Source organism: Oncorhynchus mykiss, chromosome 13 (genome assembly GCF_013265735.2).
Source record: "Oncorhynchus mykiss isolate Arlee chromosome 13, USDA_OmykA_1.1, whole genome shotgun sequence".
Lineage (NCBI taxonomy): Eukaryota > Metazoa > Chordata > Actinopteri > Salmoniformes > Salmonidae > Oncorhynchus > Oncorhynchus mykiss.
The window spans coordinates 2557196-2579291 of record NC_048577.1 but is presented as its reverse complement, the minus strand read 5'-3'; the positions used below and the strand labels follow the sequence as shown (position 1 = coordinate 2579291).

At 40.9% G+C, this 22096-nt stretch overlaps 1 protein-coding gene and 1 long non-coding RNA gene across 3 annotated transcripts; both read right to left on the bottom strand.

Moving 5' to 3' along the window:
* Window positions 1-4417: 4417 nt before the first annotated feature.
* LOC110485339 lies at window positions 4418-5146 on the bottom strand. Its single transcript, XR_002467866.2, has 2 exons — window positions 4925-5146; window positions 4418-4814 (listed from the first exon to the last, which is right to left on the bottom strand). It is a non-coding gene; the product is annotated as an uncharacterized LOC110485339 (long non-coding RNA).
* A 3938-nt stretch (window positions 5147-9084) lies between these two features.
* LOC110487161 (oocyte zinc finger protein XlCOF6-like) lies at window positions 9085-14300 on the bottom strand. 2 transcript variants are annotated; one of them, XM_036942182.1, is made up of 2 exons: window positions 13723-14300; window positions 9085-11408 (listed from the first exon to the last, which is right to left on the bottom strand). In XM_036942182.1, the coding sequence occupies exons 1-2, from the start codon at window positions 14054-14056 to the stop codon at window positions 9244-9246; spliced, it is 2499 nt and encodes an 832-aa protein (XP_036798077.1). In that variant the 5' UTR covers window positions 14057-14300; the 3' UTR covers window positions 9085-9243. The 2 variants fall into 2 exon arrangements, with proteins under 2 accessions (XP_036798077.1, XP_036798078.1); XM_036942183.1 differs by having other exon boundaries at window positions 9085-11405.
* Between the last annotated feature and the right edge of the window lie 7796 nt (window positions 14301-22096).

The window sequence follows — 22096 nt, the reverse complement described above, 5'->3', positions numbered from 1 at the left end:
TGAAAGACAGTTTCATCATAGTGCTTGATGGCTTTTGCGACTGCACCTGAAGAAACTTTCAAAGTTCTTGACATTTTCCGGATTGACTGACCTTCATATCTTAAAGTAATGATGGACTGTCGTTTCTCTTTGCTTATTTGAGCTGTTCTTGCCATAATATGGACTTGGTATTTTACCAAATAGGGCTATCTTCTGTATACCACACCAACCTTGTCACAACACAACTGATTTGCTCAAACGCAGTAAGACAGAAAGAAATTAACTTTTAACAAGGCACACCTGTTAATTGAAATGCATTCCAGGTGACTACCTCATGAAGCTGGTTGAGAGAATGCGAAGAGTGTGCAAAGCTGTAATCAAAGCAAAGGGTAGCTACTTGGAAGAATCTCAAATATAAAATATATTTTGATTCGTTTTTTTTGGTTACTACATGTTTCCATATGTGTTATTTCCTAGTTTTGATATCTTCACTATTGTTCTACAATGTAGAAAATAGTTTTAAATAATAAAATAAAAACTTGAATGAGTAGGTGTGTCCAAACCTTTGACTGGTACTGTATATAATGAACATACTAGGTCTATACTGCTCCTGTATGGTGTAACAATACATCATGTAGATGTATATAATGAACATACTAGGTCTATACTGTTCCTGTATGGTGTAACAATACATCACGTAGATGTATATAATGAACAGACTAGGTCTATACTGCTCCTACATGGTGTAACAATACATCATGTAGATGTATATATAATGAGCGTCCACTAGGGGTGTTCCGCATACTATTCAGACAATAACGTATTGGATTAATCCAATCTTTTTTACAAATTCGCACAGGTTTTCGCTGACATAGTTGAATAATACTGATAGGAATATCCATGAAGTAGTGAATGTTTTTAATAATACTGATAGGAATATTCATGAAGTAGTGAATGTTTTTAATAATACTGCGAGGAATATTCATGAGGTAGTGACTGTTTTTAATAATACTGCGAGGAATATCCATGAAGTAGTGAATGTTTTTAATAATGCTGATAGGAATATTCATGAGGTAGTGAATGGTTTTAATAATACTGCGAGGAATATTCATGAAGTAGTGAATGTTTTTAATAATGCTGATAGGAATATTCATGAGGTAGTGAATGGTTTTAATAATACTGCGAGGAATATTCATGAAGTAGTGAATGTTTTTAATAATGCTGATAGGAATATTCATGAGGTAGTGAATGTTTTTAATAATACTGCGAGGAATATCCATGAAGTAGTGAATGTTTTTAATAATGCTGATAGGAATATTCACGAGGTAGTGAATGGTTTTAATAATACTGATAGGAAGATGAGACTAACCTGGATAAATAAAGACAACAACAACACTAGAAGAGGTTTATCATTGAGACTAACCTGGATAAATAAAGACAGCACTAGATGTTTATCATTGAGGGTATTATAAATTCATCACAACACAATAATGATGAAGTAAAGACCCAACGGGGCCTAAAATTAACTTTGTTGGGTCCACCAGCGACTGTGGCAGGTAGATTAAAAAAATATACCAACCACTCAGATTTTTTACCAGGCCAAAATTGGCTAAAACTACACCAACAAAACACACAAAAAAACGGATGAACATGCTTTGTAATGTTTCCAAAAGAATAAATGTATTATTAGTAAGAAGTAATGTGGTGTATTGTTTAATTTTTTAAAAAGTGACCAGAGTCCAATTAGTCATAGTGTTATTACTTATAGACAGTGCATTCAGAATGTAGTCAAACCCTTTCACCTTAAATAGACAGGGCATTCAGAATGTATTCAGACCCTTTCACATTTTCCACATTTTGTGACGTTACAGCCTTGTTCTAAATTCAAAAAAAATGATCTGTTTAATAAAATGAGAGAACAGATATCACAAGCAGCCAGGTCTGTAACAATGCTCCCTAGAAACACGACTTCCATACGGAAGTGACGTTTCCGTAAGAGAGCATTTTCGCTATCCCTAACCCTTTTCCTAACCTTTAACCTAATTCTCTTAAACCTGCAACATTAATTATCCTAACCTCCTGCATAAGTTCTCCAATCCTGGGGCCTCATTTATAAAACGGACTTACGGTCAATTTACGCAGAAAACCACGTATAAGTAGTTATTTATAAAACTTTACTTTGACGTGAAAATTATCTTATCTCTGCGCAAAGTCTAGACTTAAACCTACATGATTTTCCTGCTGGTTATGTAGGGGTATTGCAGTTTGGGACGCATACGCATCCAAGCCTGTGGTGAACAGTAAGTAATTAAGAGAATGTGAAACTTGGTTGTTGGTTAGCTTTATGAACAATTTGTGAGGAATTATCAATTAAAGGTGTGAAGAATTCATTGCCAGACGCAAGGTGTTTTGAATTAAACAGGATGCCATGTTCTATAAATAATGTGTTAAATTAGAAAAAAAATAACAATTTCTGTTCTTGCGTTATTGGAAGACATTGAAAACCGAGTTTTCAGAGACCGAAATGACTTTTTGCGCATGATGATCCATGGCTTATCGCTATCGTGTCCCAATAAATGTTCTGTTAGATTTGTGCGCTAATGTAGCACTTAATCTGGAAAGGAAGACACGCTGTAATCATGCCATACCCTTATCAGTCCAAGCACTGTCCACTCTGGGATTCCTCGCTACTGGGACATTCTAGAGCGAAATAAGAGACAGGTCAGGGTATATCACAGCAATCATTCAGCCGCATCCTGTCACAAGTGATCGAGACAATTCTCGACACGTATTGTCCACGAGATATATTCGTTTCCCATTAGGGCCGACGAACAGGCAAAGTCGAGTTTGTCCGCTCATGTAATTTCCCAGGGGTCATAGATGCAGTTGACGGCAAGCATATTGCCTTACGCGCACCGTCTGTAGATGAACATGTATATGTTAACAGGAAGAATTTCCATTCATTGAATGTTCAGATCTGCGATGCCCGTATGCAACTACTCAATGTATGCTTCAACTCCAGCCACTTTAATAATGGGAATTGATGGGAAATGTAAATATATCACTAGCCACTTTAAACAATGCTACCTTATATAATGTTACTTACCCTACATTATTCATCTCATATGCATACGCATATACTGTACTCTATATCATCGACTGTATCCTTATGTAATACATGTATCACTAGCCACTTTAAACTATGCCACTTTGTTTACATACTCATCTCATTTGTACATACTGTACTCGATACCATCTACTGTATCTTGCCTATGCTGCTCTGTACCATCACTCATTCATATATCCTTATGTACATATTCTTTATCCCCTTACACTGTGTACAAGACAGTAGTTTTGGAATTGTTAGTTAGATTACTTGTTGGTCATTACTGCATTGTCGGAACTAGAAGCACAAGCATTTCGCTACACTCGCATTAACATCTGCTAACCATGTGTATGTGACAAATAAAATTTGATTTGATTTGATTTGAAGTGGCCAGTGTCAACTCACGACTCATTCATTATGAGCCCCAGCAAAGTAGGGCTGCGTCTGGAAGCTGGTGAGAGTGGAGTCGGGTGGCTTCTCGAGAGTTCTTTTTTCCCCCAGTGTATAATAGCCAATTAACCGTGCAAAATAATGAAACACAATGGTTTTACCCTATTAGGTGACCGGGGCTATGCATTGAAAAGGTTGCTTCTCACTCCATTTGCCGATCCCCGAACAGCAGAGGAAATACGCTTCAATTTGGCGCACGGCAGAACAAGGTCGGTTGTGGAGCACACCCATGGGACTGCTGAAGAGCAGGTGGCGTTGCCTTGATTCATCAGGTGGAAAACTCCTCTACAAGCCAGAGAAGCTAACTTGAATAAAAATACAAAACTTAAATGTAGTTTTTAAAAAATGGGTCAACCTAAAGCAACATTTTATTGAAATTGCACACCCAAAAAGTTCCGGCCAAATAGCTGAAAACAGTTTTTAATTTGGCCCTATGGTTACTGATATGTCCCCTTGAAGCTTGTTCGTTTTGTAGCAATGCAGGTGTAAACGTTTCCACTAGCATTACAACAAAATGTGAACAGATTAAGTGGACATCTCAGTAACTGTAGGGCCCATTAGTAGTGCAAGTTTGTTTGACAATAACATTGGGTTGTGCAATTTCAAACCTAAATAGAAAATGTTGGCCTGTTTTAAGAATGAATGGTTTCCCTCCCCCATCAAAGGTGACAGGCAAATTATCGGCGTGAGGTGGGCTCCACAACGTAGCCCTGAGGCCTGGTATTGAAGTGGATGCAGAGATTAGAATGCACCCCCACCAGCCTCCTAACCCACCAGCCTCCTAACCCACCAGCCAATGGAGCACCTGCCCCGGCTGATGCAGTGAGGAGGCAACAGCTCCTACAGAGATTGGTGCTAAGAAACAGAATACCAGATGATATATAAAGCATAGTTGTTTTTATTCACGTTGTGGAAAACGTTCAACAATTGCATTATGTAAATTAAACAAAACCCCTGCGTATTCTTCCAAGTTCAGTCCACAATCTGCCCATACCAATGTATTCAACTCGTTCTGGGTTTGCAGGACCGAGGCGGTCAACACGCGAATTGTAGACGTGGACGCAGACGTGAATGGACCCTCGACACCTGTGGCCAAACATTCCCCCTCACTCCTGGCACCCGTGGGTCTGCAACGCTTGGGAACCGGAGCCTCACGAACTTCATCCCTGCGCAGGGATGCAGACATGGACGGACCCTCGACACCTGTGGCCCCCTCACTCCTTGCACCTGCTGATTTGAGAGCCTCACGCACTTTATCCCTGGGTGGAAGGCGCACTAGCTGCAACGCAGCGTCCCCCATTTATATGTAAATAAAATGAAATAAATCAGTACATATCTTGTATATGAAGTTAACCAACAACCAAGTTTCACATTCTCTTAATTACTTACTGTGATCCAGTCGTGTGGGGGTTTCATGCACAGACGTCACCGTTTCCGTGCACAATCAAGTCCCCACGTGGAAGAAACCTATTGATTTGGTGACCACTTGACCTCTTCTAGCGCCACCACCAGGTAGAGATATTTAAAGCTTTGGGTCGATTGGGTTCTGGAGGTGTGTGGTTACAGCTAATGCGCATGGTTGGCGTGGCCTGTGGTGGTGGGGGTCCCAATGTGATATATTTTCATGGGGCCCAAAATCCCTGGCGGCGCCCCTGAGTCCACGTAATAATACGTGTTTCCTGTTTTCAATATCTTCTAGCATCGCTGTGATCTCGTCTTACAAAAAAGTTTGCTTTTCTCTTTTGGTCCTTTTTGGGCTATTCCTGACTAAACCACAATTTGTACTAGCATTCTCTACGGGGAAATCGCTGATTTGTAAGGCACGTTCAGGTGCCACCAATTCTAAGTTAATTTGAGATTTATAGATCACAGGTGCGTTAAGTTACCAATACTAAACCCGCATTCTCTACGGGGAAATCGCTGATTTGTAAGGCACGTTCAGGTGCCACCAATTCTAAGTTAATTTGAGATTTATAGATCACAGGTGCGTTAAGTTACCAATACTAAACCCGCATTCTCTACGGGGAAATCGCTGATTTGTAAAGGCACGTTCAGGTGCCACCAATTCTAAGTTAATTTGAGATTTATAGATCACAGGTGCGTTAAGTTACCAATACTAAACCCGCATTCTATACGGGGAAATCGCTGATTTGTAAGGCACGTTCAGGTGCCACCAATTCTAAGTTAATTTGAGATTTATAGATCACAGGTGCGTTAAGTTACCAATACTAAACCCGCATTCTCTACGGGGAAATCGCTGATTTGTAAGGCACGTTCAGGTGCCACCAATTCTAAGTTAATTTGAGATTTATAGATCACAGGTGCGTTAAGTTACCAATACTAAACCCGCATTCTCTACGGGGAAATCGCTGATTAGTAAGGCACGTTCAGGTGCCACCAATTCTAAGTTAATTTGAGATTTATAGATCACAGGTGCGTTAAGTTACCAATACTAAACCCGCATTCTATACGGGGAAATCGCTGATTTGTAAGGCACGTTCAGGTGCCACCAATTCTAAGTTAATTTGAGATTTATAGATCACAGGTGCGTTACGTTACCAATACTAAACCCGCATTCTCTACGGGGAAATCGCTGATTTGTAAGGCACGTTCAGGTGCCACCAATTCTAAGTTAATTTGAGATTTATAGATCACAGGTGCGTTAAGTTACCAATACTAAACCCGCATTCTCTACGGGGAAATCGCTGATTCGTAAGGCACGTTCAGGTGCGACCAATTCTAAGTTAATTTGAGATTTATAGATCACAGGCGCGTAAAGTTACAAATGGGCTTCTTAGAACCTGCATAAGCAACGTTTTCTTATGCTCAGTATCTTTTATGAATCGAACGTAAGCACAGCATCGGGAAATGATCTTACGACTAAGTTCATGTATAAATCTAAGATTTAAAAAAATATATAAATGAGGCCCCTGCTATGAAAAAGTGACTTCCAGTCGTAGCTGTATGGTGTTTTTATGGAGTCCAGTAACAGTACATATATATGTATATAATGAACATCCACGAACACAGTTAAAAAAAATAATGGCTAACACTGTCACAAAAATTAATTTCATTTATCAGATAATATGTTGCATTAATGAAAATTATTTTAGTTCTCTGACATGGTGGAATAATACTGATGTGAACATTCATGTGCTGGTGAATGTTTTTCATGTCAACATCTTATCACTGTTATCCCGAACAACGTCATCACATTTGTATACTCCTTTAACTTGGAAGACTAGTACTCAAATGAACTCAATGATACAATTCAAGAGGTTTCAAGGTCAGAATTAAGAAATGCACCTTCTACTAATCTACAGCGCCTTCGGAGAGTATTCAGACACCTAGACCTTTTCCGTGTTTTGTTACATTACAGCCGTATTCTAACATTTATTTACATGTTTTTCCCCCGTAACAATCTACACACAATATCCCATAATGACAAAGCAAAAAATGTTTCGATTATTTTCTTGCTAATTTATAAAATAAAAAAACAGAAATATCACATTTACATAAGTATTCAGACCCTTTACTCAGTACTTTGTTGAAGCACATTTGGCAGCGTTTACAGCCTCGAGTCTTCTTGGGTAGGACGCTACAAGCTTGTCACGCCTGTATTTGGGGAGTCTCTCCCATTCTTTTCTGCAGATCTTCTCTGTCATGTTGGATGGGGAGCATCACCACACAACTATTTTCAGGTCTCTCCAGAGATGTTCGATCGGGTTCAAGTCCGGGCTCTGTCTGGACCACTCAAAGACATTCAGAGACTTGTCCCGAAGCCACTCCTGCATTGTCTTTGCTGTGTGCTTAGGGTCGTTGTCCTGTTGGACGGTGAATCTTCACCCAAGTCTGAGGTCCTGAGCGCTCTGGAGCATGTTTTCATCAAGGATCTTTCTGTACTTTGCTCCGATAATCTTTACCTCAATCCTGACTAGTCTCAAATCAAATCAAATATATTTATAAAGCCCTTCTTACATCAGCTGATATCTCAAAGTGCTGTACAGAAACCCAGCCTAAAACCCCAAACAGCGAGCAATGCAGGTGTAGAAGCACAGTGGGTAGGAAAAACTCCCTAGAAAGGCCAGAACCTAGGAAGAAACCTAGAGAGGAACCAGGCTGAGGGGTGCCAGTCCTCTTCTGGCTGTGCCGGGTGGAGATTATAACAGAACATGGCCAAGATGTTCAAATGTTCATAGATGACCAGCAGGGTCAAATAATAGTGGTTGTCGAGGGTGCAACAGGTCAGCACCTCAGGAGTAAATGTCAGTTGGCTTTTCATAGCCGATCATTCAGAGCATCTCTACCACTCCCTTCTGCTGAAAATCATACCTACAGCATGATGCCGCCAACACCATACTTCACCGTAAGGATGGTGCCAGGTTTCCTCCAAATGTGATGCTTTGCATTCAGGCCAAAGAGTTCAATCTTGGTTTCATCAGACCAGAGAAACTTGTTTCTCATGGTCTGAGAGTCTTTAGGCAATCTCCATGAGGGATTTAATGTGCCTTTTACTGAGGAGTGGCTTACGTCTGGCCACTCTACCATAATAGTCTGATTGGTGGAGTGCTGCAGAGATGGTTGTCCTTCTAGAAGTTTCTCGCATCTCCACAGAGGAACTATAGAGCTCTGTCAGCGTGACCATCAGGTTCTTGGTCACCTCCCTGACCAAGGCCCTTCTCCCCCGATTTCTCAACTTGGCCAGGCAGCCAGCTCTAGGAAGAGTCTTCTTCCATTGAAGAATGATGGAGGCCACTGTGTTCTTGGGGACCTTCAATGATGTAGATATGTTTTGGTACCCTTCCCCAGATCTGTGCCTCGACACAATCCTGTCTCAGCTCTCTACGGACAATTCCCTCGACCTCATGGCTTGGTTTTTACTCTGACATGCATTGTCAACTGTGGGACCTTACAGAGACTGGTGTGTGCCTTTCCAAATCACGTCCAATCAATAGAATCTACCACAGGTGGACTCCAATCATGTTCTAGAAACATCTCAAGAATGATCAATGGAAACAGGATGCATCTGAGATCAATTTCAAGTCTCATAGCAAATGGTCTGAATACTTATGTAAAAAGGTATTTGTTTTTTTATTTTCAATAAAATTACTACAAATTCCAAAAGTCTGTTTTTGCTTTGTCATTATGTGGTATTGTGTGTTGACTTCTGAAGGCTGTAACATAACAAAATGTCAAATGGTCTGAATACTTTTCGAAGGCACTGTAATTTAATCATTTACATTTTGCAATATCCAAATTACGTATCCAATCAAATTCAATTAGCAACATCCCAAAAATATATCCAATCAAATGTCTTTAGTCATATCCAAATCGTATCAAATTCAAGAGGTTTCAAGGTTAGAAATGCTCATTTTATTAATCTATTTTGAAATACCAATATCCAACACTAGAATTGTATACAATCAATCAAAATTCATAATCAAAATACACACACAAAAATATATATTCTGATTTTAGATTGACTTGAGAAGAATAAACAAAAACTAAAAGTTAGGCCTATTTTAGAGGAAGCTTTCATACATACAATATGATTTGATGTTGCATAAACCAAAGCACAATTCATTAGTCAAAAAATATCAGAACAATATCAGAAAAAGTCAGAACCACAGCCTCGCTATTCTCTCATGTGATTTCAGGTCCTCTGACCGGGAAAATGTCTTTCCACACTGACATTATTGGAACGGCTTCTATCCTGTGTGTGTTCCTTCGTGCCTTTTCATGTTTGCTAACTGGGTAAAACTCTTTCCACATTGGGAGCATTGGAAAGGCTTATCTCCTGTGTGTGTCCTCTCATGCTTTTTCAGTGTCCCTAACTCTGTAAAACTCTTTCCACACAGGGAGCATTGGAAAGGCTTCTCTCCTGTGTGTAATCTCTCATGCATTTTCAATGTCCCTGACCGGGCAAAAAAAATTCCACAGTGGGAGCATTGGAAAGGCTTCTCTCCTGTGTGCATTCTTTCATGCATTTTCAAGTTCCCTAACCGGGGAAAACTTTTTCCACACTGAGAGCATTGGGAAGGCCTTTCTACTAAGTGTGTTCTCTCATGTGCTTTCAGGTCCCCTAATGAGGAAAATGTATTTTCACACTGGGGGCATCGATATGGCTTCTCTCCAGTGTGTGTTCCTTCATGCCTTTTCATGTTCGCTAACTGGGTAAAACGCTTTTCACATTGGGAGCATTGGAAAGGCTTCTCTCCTGTGTGAGTCCTCTCATGCTTTTTCAGTGTCCCTAACTCTGTAAAACTCTTTTCGCACAGGAAGCAGTGGAAAGGCTTCTCTCCTGTGTGTATTCTCTCATGCATTTTCAAGTTCCCTAACCAGGGGAAACTTTTTCCACACAGGGAGCATTGGAAAGGCTTATCTCCTGTGTGTGTCAGCTCATGTGATTTCAGGTCCCCAATCTGGGTAAATCTTTTTCCACAGTCTGAGCAGTGGTGGGGCTTCTCCCCTGTGTGCATTCTCTCATGTGATTGTAGATTCCTTAACTGGGTAAAACTCTTTCCACAATGGGAGCATTGGAAAGGCCTATCTACCGAGTGTGTTCTCTCATGTTTTTTCAGGTCCCCTGATGAGAAAAATCTCATTTCACACTGGGAGCATTGATATGGCTTCTCTCCAGTGTGTATTCTTTCATGCACTTTCAGGTTCCCTGCATGTCTAAACCCCTTTCCACACTGGGAGCAGTGGAAAGGCTTCTCTCCTGTGTGTGTCATTTCATGTGTCTTCAGGTTCCCTAACTGGGTAAAACCTTTTCCACACTGGGAGCAGTGGAAAGGTTTAACTCCTGTGTGTGTGCGCTCATGTGACTTCAGATTCCCTAACCAGGTAAATCTCTTTCCACAGTCTGAGCAGCAGTAGTGCTTCGCTCCTGTGTGTGTTCTTTCATGCGTTTGTAGATTCCCTAACAGGGTAAAACTCTTTCCACACTGAGAACATTGGAAAGGCCTTTCTACTAAGTGTGTTCTCTCATGTGTTTTCAGGTCCCCTGTTGAGGAAAATGTATTTTCACACTGGGAACATTGATATGGCTTCTCTACAGTGTGTGTTCCTTCATGCCTTTTCATGTTTGCTAACTGGGTAAAACGCTTTTCACATTGGGAGCATTGGAAAGGCTTCTCTCCTGTGTGAGTCCTCTCATGCTTTTTCAGTGTCCCTAACTCTGTAAAACTCTTTTCGCACAGGAAGCAGTGGAAAGGCTTCTCTCCTGTGTGTATTCTCTCATGCATTTTCAAGTTCCCTAACCGGGGGAAACTTTTTCCACACTGGGAGCATTGGAAAGGCTTATCTCCTGTGTGTGTCAGTTCATGTGATTTCAGGTCCCCTATCTGGGTAAATCTCTTTCCACAGTCTGAGCAATGGTAGGGCTTCTTCCCTGTGTGCGTTATCTCATGCTTTTGTAGATTCCCTAACTGGGTAAAACTCTTTCCACACTGAGAGCATTGGAAAGGCCTCTTTATAGAGTGTGTTCTCTCATGTTTTCTCAGGTCCCCGGATGAGGAAAATTTTATTTCACACTGTGAGCATTTATATGGCTTCTCTCCAGTGTGTCGTCTTTCATGCACTTTCAGGTTCCCTGCGTGTCTAAACCCCTTTCCACACTGGGAGCAGTGGAAAGGTTTCTCTCCTGTGTGTGTCATCTCATGTGATTTCAAGTTCCCTAACTGGGTAAAACTTTTTCCGCACTGGGAGCAGTTGAAAGGCTTATCTCCTGTGTGTGTGCGCTTATGTGATTTCAGATTCCCTAACCAGGTAAAACTCTTTCCACACTGGGAGCAGTGGTGTGGTTTTGAGGGTTTGGTCTTCTCTGGGTCTGAAGGACTCTTCCTGTTGTGAGAATCTGGTCTTTCACCTGCTGAAGACAAACAGAGTATTTGGTTAAACGGAGAGATCTAAATGAAACAACTGTCTTTCTACAAGGTTTAATCTAGACTAGATCCCCTCAATAAAATGCATCATCTTCAAGACCCTGGTGCTTGGTTACGGAGCAGTAAGGGGGGAACTGCCCCTCCCTTCCTTCAGGCTATGATGGATGCAAGAGATTAGCTGAACAACTTCTGTATCGTTTTATTAAACAAAGATGTGCACAGGAAGACTGCAGAGAGACTGAAATGACTCTTCTGCAAGGTTGTAACACTGTGCCACCCTCCTGAGAGGAGGGCAGACCTAAATACTCTGGCCTTAACAGTTCCTTGTTTCATCCTTCCCTGGGTTAAAACATTAAATCAAGGCTGACTTGGGGCATGGGGGGGGGGGGGTCTGTTTAATCCTTCCATGAGATATAATCCCGACACAAATCTATGGCTGCTAGACAAGCCGATGGTCATTCATTCTATCGGTTAAGTTGCCGGAGACGCGACCCACTTCTGAAGTCTTTTAGTTGTATATCCATTTGTCCAGGCTTCTGACCCGTATGGCAGCACACCTTGTTTCATCCTTCCCCGGGTCAAAACATTAAATCAAGGCTGACTTGTGGGGGGGGGGGGGGGTGTCTGTTTCATCCTATGTTCTTTAAGTTAAGATAGACTTAAACTTAGTTTAATGCTAGCTAGCAATTTACCTTGGCTCCTTGCAGCCATAAGGTCATAAGGTCCTTTTGACGCTGCACTCGCGTAACAGGTGTTCAGCCTGCCACGCAGTTTCCTCGTGGGTTGCAATGTAATCGGCGTCCAAAAAGGCTGATTACCGATTGTTATGAAAACTTGAAATCGGCCATGCCGATTAATCAGTCGACCTCTACTACCTGGATCTGATAATATTTGAGATTGTCTTAACTCACCACCACAAATGACCTGTGGAGCTTCTCAAAGTAATGTTGTCTTCACCTCAAACAAAGTCTGTTTTTTACATCCATTGAGAGTTACAATAGTTCCTCAATATATTTGAAAAAAATCTTTCAAGCTCTTTCCCTTTCGATAACCACATAGCGTGAAAGGGGAAAAATGTAATGCTCTGATCCAGTGGAAACGTCATAAAATAGACCTGATTACTTCTTATCAGTGTTTGACTTGGACTGAAATAGGTTCCTGGTACTCATTTTGGGTGCTGGTACTGTTTATATGTAGGTGCAGGAGCGCCACTATACTTTAGAGCTAATATTTTATGGAGAGGAACAGGAGATCAAGCAGTAGAACATTTGAGGTGCAGGTACTCGGGTCCGATGATGTCCTGCCCAAGTCAAGCACTGCTTCTTATCCCTTATGCAAATAGCTTTACAGCTGTGTCTGTCCTGAGATCACTGGCACTGGAAACTCTGAGGGGCTCAGAATCAGAATCTCAGAATCGTTTATACAATGTTGCAAGCTTGCTAGAGCAAACTTCCAGACAGACCCAAGTTAATAGTTTAAACAATGTTTCAAGTTCGTTGCAGACAGGCCATGTGTAGCCAATGTGATTCATAAGATTTTAAAAAATATATAATTAATCAGGATTTGTTCTACCTGCAGGCTGCAATGTTTTTATTTGTTGGCTATTTTAGTTACTTTTAGGTTGATTGTTTTCATTTATATTTGGGTAGAATTTTGATTAACTATATATATTATATTATATATATTATAAATTAAATGAAACTGTTCCACGAAACTGTGCATATAAAAAAAACATAACTGGCACGCAGATCGGTAGAAATGGTAAGATAAATGGCCGTTTCTCATTCCACGAGAAAGGTTGCCAACTCCTCGTGTATTACCGGCAACTTTAGGAGAGTAATGGCAGAATCTGTGAAAGCCAGCAGAAAGAGGGATGAGAAAAGTTGGGTCAGGTTACTTAGATCTCAGGCGGCTTCTTGAGGCATTTGTCTTAATTCATCAAACCGTAAGTTTAAAGCATCGGACAAGCTCACATACATAGGGTGTGTCTACATATGGAAAAATACACATTTACAAATTTCGACCAATCAATTGGATTTTCAGGCGACCAAGATGTTGTTGTTGTTGGTCAGAGACAGTCCTAATTTCAGTCAATGTCATTGGATGCATTTGATCCAGTGTTAATACACGTTTTGGTGATGGCCCTACTCTGGACCTTACACACATCTTACAGTGTAGTTTAACAATTCCTACAGTACTGAACAACATATTTAAGTGTAGAACGTCAGTAGAATGCCCCTTTAAAACCACACTTCTAGTTAAACAACTGCAGAGTTTGTGTCACTGATAGATAGTACTCACGGGTGTTAATCAGATCTCCAACCTCCTCCTCTTCCTCCAATGTGACAGTAATCTCCCCCTCCTTCACCTCAAAAACGTCTTCCTCTTCTTTCACTGTGATAGTCATCTCCTCCTCTTCCACGCCCAACACAGCATCGTCATTTTTATCTTCCTCCTCTTCTTTCACAGTAACATCCTCCTCTTCTTTCACAGTAACATCCTCCTCCTCTTTCACAAAAACGTCTTCTTCTTTCACTGTAACAGCCTCAACCTCTACAGCCTCATCTTCTTTCTCTTTCTCTGTCCGGCAGACATCTTCTTCTTCAAAAGGAGGGGAGTAGCTTAGTGAGCTCATGGTCGGGGTTGTTAGCGAGGTAACGTTAGCTAAATATCATTAGCGACTAGGCTACTGCTAACTTAACCACACAGACAGCTAGTTCACTAATAAAAATATAAATATGAAAATGAAGGGGTAACTAGTGGATACGACATACATGTATTTTGTTCCGGTTGTATGTTGGCTAGCAAGATCCCTAACAGTTAGCTGGTTGAATCACTAGCGGTGTTGTTCTCGTTGAAGAAGCGTCCCGTCCACTAGAATATACGTCACACTAGCAACAGCGCATGAAATACGCATATCGCCATCTGTTGATTGGAGTTGGTAAAGCAGTAGAGGAAAATGTTTATTTTTTCTTCATTTAATTCATTAAAGAATAATATTACGTAAAGAATTACGAAGGAAACCATGTGTTGATTGATTAGTTAAAAAAAAAAAATATGAGTGAGAAGTCAGAACATCTACTACACAACGTGTTATTAATTTTTACTCAGATAAACATATGTTACATGATCCTTTTTTCAATCAGCTCCTGTATTATCTGACATGGTGGAATAATACTGATGGAACATTCATGAGGTAGTGAGTGTTTTAATAATACTGATGGAACATTCATGAGGTAGTGCGTGTTTTAATAATACTGATGGAACATTCATGAGGTAGTGAGGGTTTTAATAATACTGATGGGAACATTCATGAGGTAGTGAGGGTTTTAATAATACTGATGGAACATTCATGAGATAGTGAGTGTTTTAATAATACTGATGGAACATGAGGTAGGGAGGATTTTAATAATACTGATGGGAACATTCATGAGGTAGTGAGGGTTTTAATAATACTGATGGAACATTCATGAGGTAGGGAGGATTTTAATAATACTGATGGGAACATTCATGAGGTAGTGAGTGTTTTAATAATACTGATGGAACATTCATGAGGTAGTGAGGGTTTTAATAATACTGATGGGAACATTCATGAGGTAGTGAGGGTTTTAATAATACTGATGGAACATTCATGAGATAGTGAGTGTTTTAATAATACTGATGGAACATGAGGTAGGGAGGATTTTAATAATACTGATGGAACATTCATGAGGTAGTGAGGGTTTTAATAATACTGATGGGAACATTCATGAAGTAGTGAGGGTTTTAATAATACTGATGGAACATTCATGAGGTAGTGAGTGTTTTAATAATACTGATGGAACATTCATGAGGTAGTGAGGGTTTTAATAATACTGATGGAACATTCATGAGGTAGTGACTGTTTTTAATGTCAACAGTTTTGATGACTAGTACTGTAGTGGCTAAAGGTTCCTAGATAAAAAAAATACAATTTTTAAAAACCCAAAGAAATTCAAATCTAATTTTATTGGTCACATTCACATGTTTAGCAGATATTTATTGCGAGTGTAGCGAAAATGCTTGTGCTTCTAGTTCCGACAGTGCAGCAATATCTAACAATTGCACAACAACTACCCAATACACCCAGATCTAAGTAAAGGAATGGAATAAGAATATCTAAACTTATTTTACCTTTATTTAACTAGGCAAGTCCGTTAAGAACAAATTCTTATTTTCAATGACAGCGAAGGAACAGTGGGTTAACTGCCTTGTTCAGGGGCAGAATGACACATTTTTACCTTGTCAGTTCAGGGATTCGATCTTGCAACCTTTTGGTTACTAGTCCAACGCTCTAACCACTACCTTGCCGCCCGTAAATATATGGATGAGCAATGACAGAGCGGCATGGGCAAGATGCAATAGATGGTATAAAATACAGTATGAGGTGAGTAATGCAAGATATGTCAACATTATTAAAGTGGCATTATTTAAGGGGACATTTACAAATAAAAGGTGCCAAATACAGGTTTAGTTCCAATGCGTTTCCATTGATGAGATAAGAGGTTACTGTTGCTGTCAAATTATATTTACTACTTACAGAATGAACCCAACAAGCACATTCAGTTCCTTGGGAGTTGTGGGAACATGTGTTTTTGGTGTCCCATAGGGAACGAAGCAATACATTTCCTGCCCGGCCAGACAGAGAGTGATGCTTACCTAGCTGGCTATCCAACACTGGAACTATTCGAAGTGGTTTTATACATTTATTTCAGCTGGTGTAACTGCTAAACTGCTTGCTAACTGTACTGCATGACTGTAGTGGGTTTACTAACACGTTAGTTCTAGTAGCTGTGTTGAATTGACGTTAGCTGATATGGTGACAACAATGCGGACTGTGTGTAGCGGTTAGTTGCTATCCCAGCGGACAAACAAAGTCCTTTTGACATCTTATTCTGGGTATATTCTGATCACGACATCATCTTGTTTTATAAGTCTTTATTTTGACCAAAAAAAATATGTATTTTGACTAACATCTTCCCAAATGACTCAAGCCAGACGTCAGCTCTCATTGCATTCGTTATTTAAAACAAATATTAAAATATTACATTTTCTTTGGCACATGCACAGATAGGGCTCTACCTGTGTAGAGCACATGCCCTTTACCCTTCCTGTCTCTAAAGCGCCCTTTTGGGTGGTGGCATAATTTCACCCCAAATTGCTTTCTGTATACATTGTTTAGTCGTTGTTCTGAATCCATTGCTTGCAAGTCTTCATTAAATCCTCATCTATGCTCCAGAAAAGGAAGGTTGCGCGGCGCGCCTTGATTATCGGTCAATATCCAAATCGTTAGCACTGGGACGCAAAGGCCCAGCGCCATTATCCTGATTAGTGACAAGAAAGAACTTGTTAAATGTCCTTTAGCTTTTTTTGTCTGACAAAAACAGAGTAGGCCTCTACTTTCATCATCCAATATAGCATAGAGTTCAGTACTAAATACAGTTTTACTACTGACTCATGATTGCTAGGACAAGAGGCTACCTGAGAAGTGTATGGATTGTTGTCATATTTCAGATAGACCTAGTTTGGGTGGCTACTGGCCATGTGTCTAAAGATAAACAGTTGTAACATCGCACTGACTTCAACATTATGGGGATGAAGATGTAACATATGCTGGTGAATTTATTGAGATATTTGTGAGGAAGAAAAGTTGTTTCTGCTCTGGACTCCAGTGATGTGACATGATATATCCCTAGTTGTTTCTGCTCTGTACTCCAGTGATGTGACATGATATATCCCTAGTTGTTTCTGCTCTGGACTCCAGTGACGTGACATGATATATCCCTAGTTGTTTCTGCTCTGGACTCCAGTGACGTGACATGATATATCCCTAGTTGTTTCTGCTCTGGACTCCAGTGACGTGACATGATATATCCCTAGTTGTTTCTGCTCTGGACTCCAGTGATGTGACATGATGTATCCCTCGTTGATATTGGCTGCTAACACGAATGAAGTTCAGCTCCAAAGGCAGGTGTAAAATGCAGTTTGTTTCCGTAGCCTGTCTTACTATGGCTGTAATAACAGGCAACATTAGGAGTTGGGTTGGATATAGTAATGGTAGGCCACAGACAATCTTATATTTTTGACTGGAATTGTGTTGGTCATTGTTACTAAGTGCAGTATTTATTCAGGTTCAAAATAGTTTTTAACAAAATGATTTTAGTCAACAGATTGTAACATTGTGCTGCTTTCCCCTTTTATTGTAATCATTTCTCAACCAGTCTGCGACCCACAGTTACAGGAAGAGGGACCTCAGACTGGTGATAAAGTATGCTCCAGACAGACCACAGTTACAGGAAGAGGGACCTCAGACTAAAGTATGCTCCAGACAGACCACAGTTACAGGAAGAGGGACCTCAGACTAAAGTATGCTCCAGACAGACCACAGTTACAGGAAAAGGGACCTCAGACTGGTGATAAAGTATGCTCCAGACAGACCACAGTTACAGGAAAAGGGACCTCAGACTGGTGATAAAGTATGCTCCAGACAGACCACAGTTACAGGAAAAGGGACCTCGGACTAAAGTATGCTCCAGACAGACCACAGTTACGGGAAAGGGGACCTCCTATTACATTATTATTATTGGGAGGTCATAAACTGGTCATATTTTGGTTTGATAGGAGTTCGAAAGTTGTCAGAAATAAGATGGCTTATTAGCAATACCCAGGGTTAGAACCAAGGTACTTGCTTATTAGCAATACATAGGGTTAGAACCAAGGTACTCGCTTATTAGCAATACCTAGGGTTAGAACCAAGGTACTCGCTTATTAGCAATACCTAGCGTTAGAACCAAGGTACAGGACTATTAGCAGTACCTAGGGTTAGGACCAAGGTACTCGCTTATTAGCAATACCTAGGGTTAGGACCAAGGTACTGGCTTATTAGAAATACCTAGGGTTAGAACCAAGGTACAGGCTTATTAGCAATACCTAGGGTTAGAACCAAGGTACAGGCTTATTAGCAATACCTAGGGTTAGAACCAAGGTACTGGCTTATTAGAAATACCTAGGGTTAGAACCAAGGTACAGGCTTATTAGAAATACCCAGGGTTAGAACCAAGGTACAGGCTTATTAGCAATACCTAGGGTTATAACCAAGGTACAGGCTTATTAGAAATACCCAGGGTTAGAACCAAGGTACAGGCTTATTAGCAATACCTAGGGTTAGAACCAAGGTACTGGCTTATTAGAAATACCCAGGGTTAGAACCAAGGTACAGGACTATTAGCAGTACCTAGGGTTAGAACCAAGGTACTTGCTTATTAGCAATTGTCCACTTCCCGTGCAAACGCAGGGAGACAAAGATGTTCCCAACCACGTAGATTTCATCCAGAAGCTGATGGCTTAAAGCTTAATTCAACGGCCCATGTCTAATAGTTCACGGTGCACTTTTTTTTTTGAGTATGCAACCACTTTCGTTCTTCAGTGATGTTCGAAAGAAGTGAACCAAGGTACTCGCTTATTAGCAATAAAAAGAAGTGTGCAATTCATTCATGGTTCTTAGTCTCATTTGATGTATTTAATGTAACATTTTATTGAACAACACGTTTGCTAAGTCGTAGAGGAATGTGTTTGTTACTTCGCTGTACCACAGCGCCCGATAAAGGACCATATCCATCCGGACCCTTTGGCCACTGGACCTTCTGAAATAGTAGTGGAGTACCCCTGGTGTAGAGAATCATTGTACCATCAAAACACCGCTGTTACATACATCTTCCATAACCAAAAATATTGTATTTTCAGATGTTTGAAACTGGTGTTCAAAACCCGACAGTGAAAAGAAACAAAAAACTTCAGCACAGGAAGCAAAGAAGTAGCGCACACAGAACAGATATACCGCTTTTTCGACTCGCTTTTGACGAGAACGTAAGATCCATAACTCATATTTCTATGTGAATTTGGTCGCCCATAAAGTTACATTGTAGCTTTAGACCAACATATTCAATTTGTTTTAAAATATTTAAAAAATAACAAACTGTATTTTTGATTACATTCTGTACAATGTGGCATGAACAAAAACACACTCTCAGTGGTAAGGCTTCTCTCCTGTGTGTGCTCTCTCATGTCGTTTCATGCTCCCAACCTGGGTAAAACTCTTGCCACACTGGGAGCATTGGAAAGGCTTCTCTGCTGAATGTGTTTTTTTTCATGGTCTTTCTTGTTCTGGGTAAAATCCTTTCCACACTCAGAGCAGTTGCAAGGCTTCTCTCCCGTGTGTGTCCTCTCATGTTCCGGTACAATGTGCTGAGGTACCAGGTAGTAACGAGGCTATAGACAAGGAGTACTGGTACAATGTGCTGAGGTACCAGGTAGTAACGAGGCTATAGACAAGGAGTACCGGGTCAATGTGCTGAGGTACCAGGTAGTAACGAGGCTATAGACAAGGAGTATTGGTACCAGGTCAATGTGCTGAGGTACCAGGTAGTAACGAGGCTATAGACAAGGAGTACTGGTACAATGTGCTGAGGTACCAGGTAGTAACGAGGCTATAGACAAGGAGTACCGGGTCAATGTGCTGAGGTACCAGGTAGTAACGAGGCTATAGACAAGGAGTATTGGTACCAGGTCAATGTGCTGAGGTACCAGGTAGTAACGAGGCTATAGACAAGGAGTATTGGTACCAGGTCAATGTGCTGAGGTACCAGGTAGTAACGAGGCTATATACAAGGAGTACTGGTACCGGGTCAATGTGCTGAGGTACCAGGTAGTAACGAGGCTATATACAAGGAGTATTGGTACCAGGTCAATGTGCTGAGGTACCAGGTAGTTGAGGTGATTGAGATAATATGTACAAGTCAAAAGTTTGGACACACCTACTCATTCAAGGGTTTTTCTTTATTTTCTACTATTTTCTACATTGTAGAATAATTGTGAAGACATCAAAACTATGAAATAACACATATGGAATCATGTAGTAACCAAAATAAAGTGTTCATCAAATCAAAATATATTTGAGATTTTTCCAAGTAGCCACCTTTTTCCTTGATGACAGCTTTGCACACTCTTTGCATTCTCTCAACCAGCTTCACCTGGATTGCTTTTCACCTGGAAGGCTTTTTTCAAATTCCAGGTGAATACATAAAATATTGAATGTATTTTTTTCAGATACAAATATTAATTAATCATTTATCAAATCCTTTTTACAATCAGCACCCGAGTTCTCTGACATGGTGGAATAATGCTGATGTGAACATTCATGTGGTGGTCAATGTTTTTCATGTCAACATCTTATCAATGTCATCAGAACAATGTCATTTCATTTTTATACTCTTAACTTGATGGACTAGTACACAAATTAACTCAATGACAAAATGAAAAAGGTTTCAAGGTTAGAATCAATGGTTTCATGGGGCTCAGTTGGTAGATCGTGGTGCTTGCAACGTCCGGGTTTGTGAGTTTGATTCCCACGGGGGACCAGTACAAAAATGTATGCACTCAGTACTGTAAGTCGATCTGGATACCGCCCCAATAGATCCACAGACGATGCAGTCGCCATCACACTGCCTTATCTCGTCCGGACAAAAGGAATACCTCCGTCAGAACGCTGTTCATTGGCTACAGCTCGGCATTCAACACCATAGTACCCTCCAAGCTCATCACTAAGCTCGAGGCCCTGGGTCTGAACCCCGCCCTGTGTAACTAGGTCCTGGACTTCCTGACAGGCTGCCCCCAGGTGGTGAAGGTAGGAAACAACACCACCGCTGAACCTCAACACAGGGGCCCCACAAGGGTGTGTGCTCAGCCCCCTCCTGTTCACCCATGACTGCGTGGCCATGCTCACCTCTAACTCAAATCATCAAGTTTGCAGACAACACAACAGTAGTAGGCCTGATTCCCAACAATGACGAGACAGCCTACAGGGAGGAAGTGAGGGCCCTGGCAGAGTGGTGCCAGGAAAATAACTTCTCCCTCAACGTCAACAAAACACAGCGTGGTGAAGGCACAGCAGCGCCTCTTCAATCTCAGCAGGCTGAAGAAATTCGGCATGACCCCTAAGACCCTCAAACTTTTACAGATGCACCATCGAGAGCATCCTGTCTGTAGCACCGCCTGGTACGGCAACTGCACTGCCCGCAACCACAGAGCTCTCTAGAGCGTGGTATGGTCTACCCAACGCATCACAGGGGGAACATTGCCTGCCCTCCAGGACACCTACAGCACCCGATGTCACAGGAAGGCCAAAAATATCAATCAATCACCCGAGCCACCGCCTGTTCACCCCGCTATCATCCAGAATGTCGATGTCAGTACAGATGCATCAAAGCTGGAACCGAGAGACTTCTAAAAACAGCTTCTATCTCAAGGCCATCAGACTGTTAAATAGCCGTCACTAGCCGGATATCACCCAGATACTCAACCCTGCACCTTAGAGGCTGCTGCCCAATATACATAGACATGGAATCACTGGCCACTTTAATGTTTACATACTTCTTTACTCATCTCATATGTATATACTGTATTCTATTCTACTGTTTAGTCAATGCTTTACTCATCTCATATGTATATACTGTATTCTATTCTACTGTTTAGTCAATGCATTACTCATCTCATATGTATATACTGTATTCTATTCTACTGTTTAGTCAATGCATTACTCATCTCATATGTATATACTGTATTCTATTCTACTGTTTAGTCAATGCATTACTCATCTCAT

Excerpts from the sequence above, each read along its gene's own strand:
- LOC110487161 (XM_036942182.1), bottom strand. The coding sequence starts at position 14,056 with ATGAGCTCACTAAGCTACTCCCCTCCTTTTGAAGAAGAAGATGTCTGC. Across the intron at positions 11,409-13,722 it reads TGGAGATCTGATTAACACCC|CAGGTGAAAGACCAGATTCT; the intron begins GTGAGTACTATC and ends GTTTGTCTTCAG.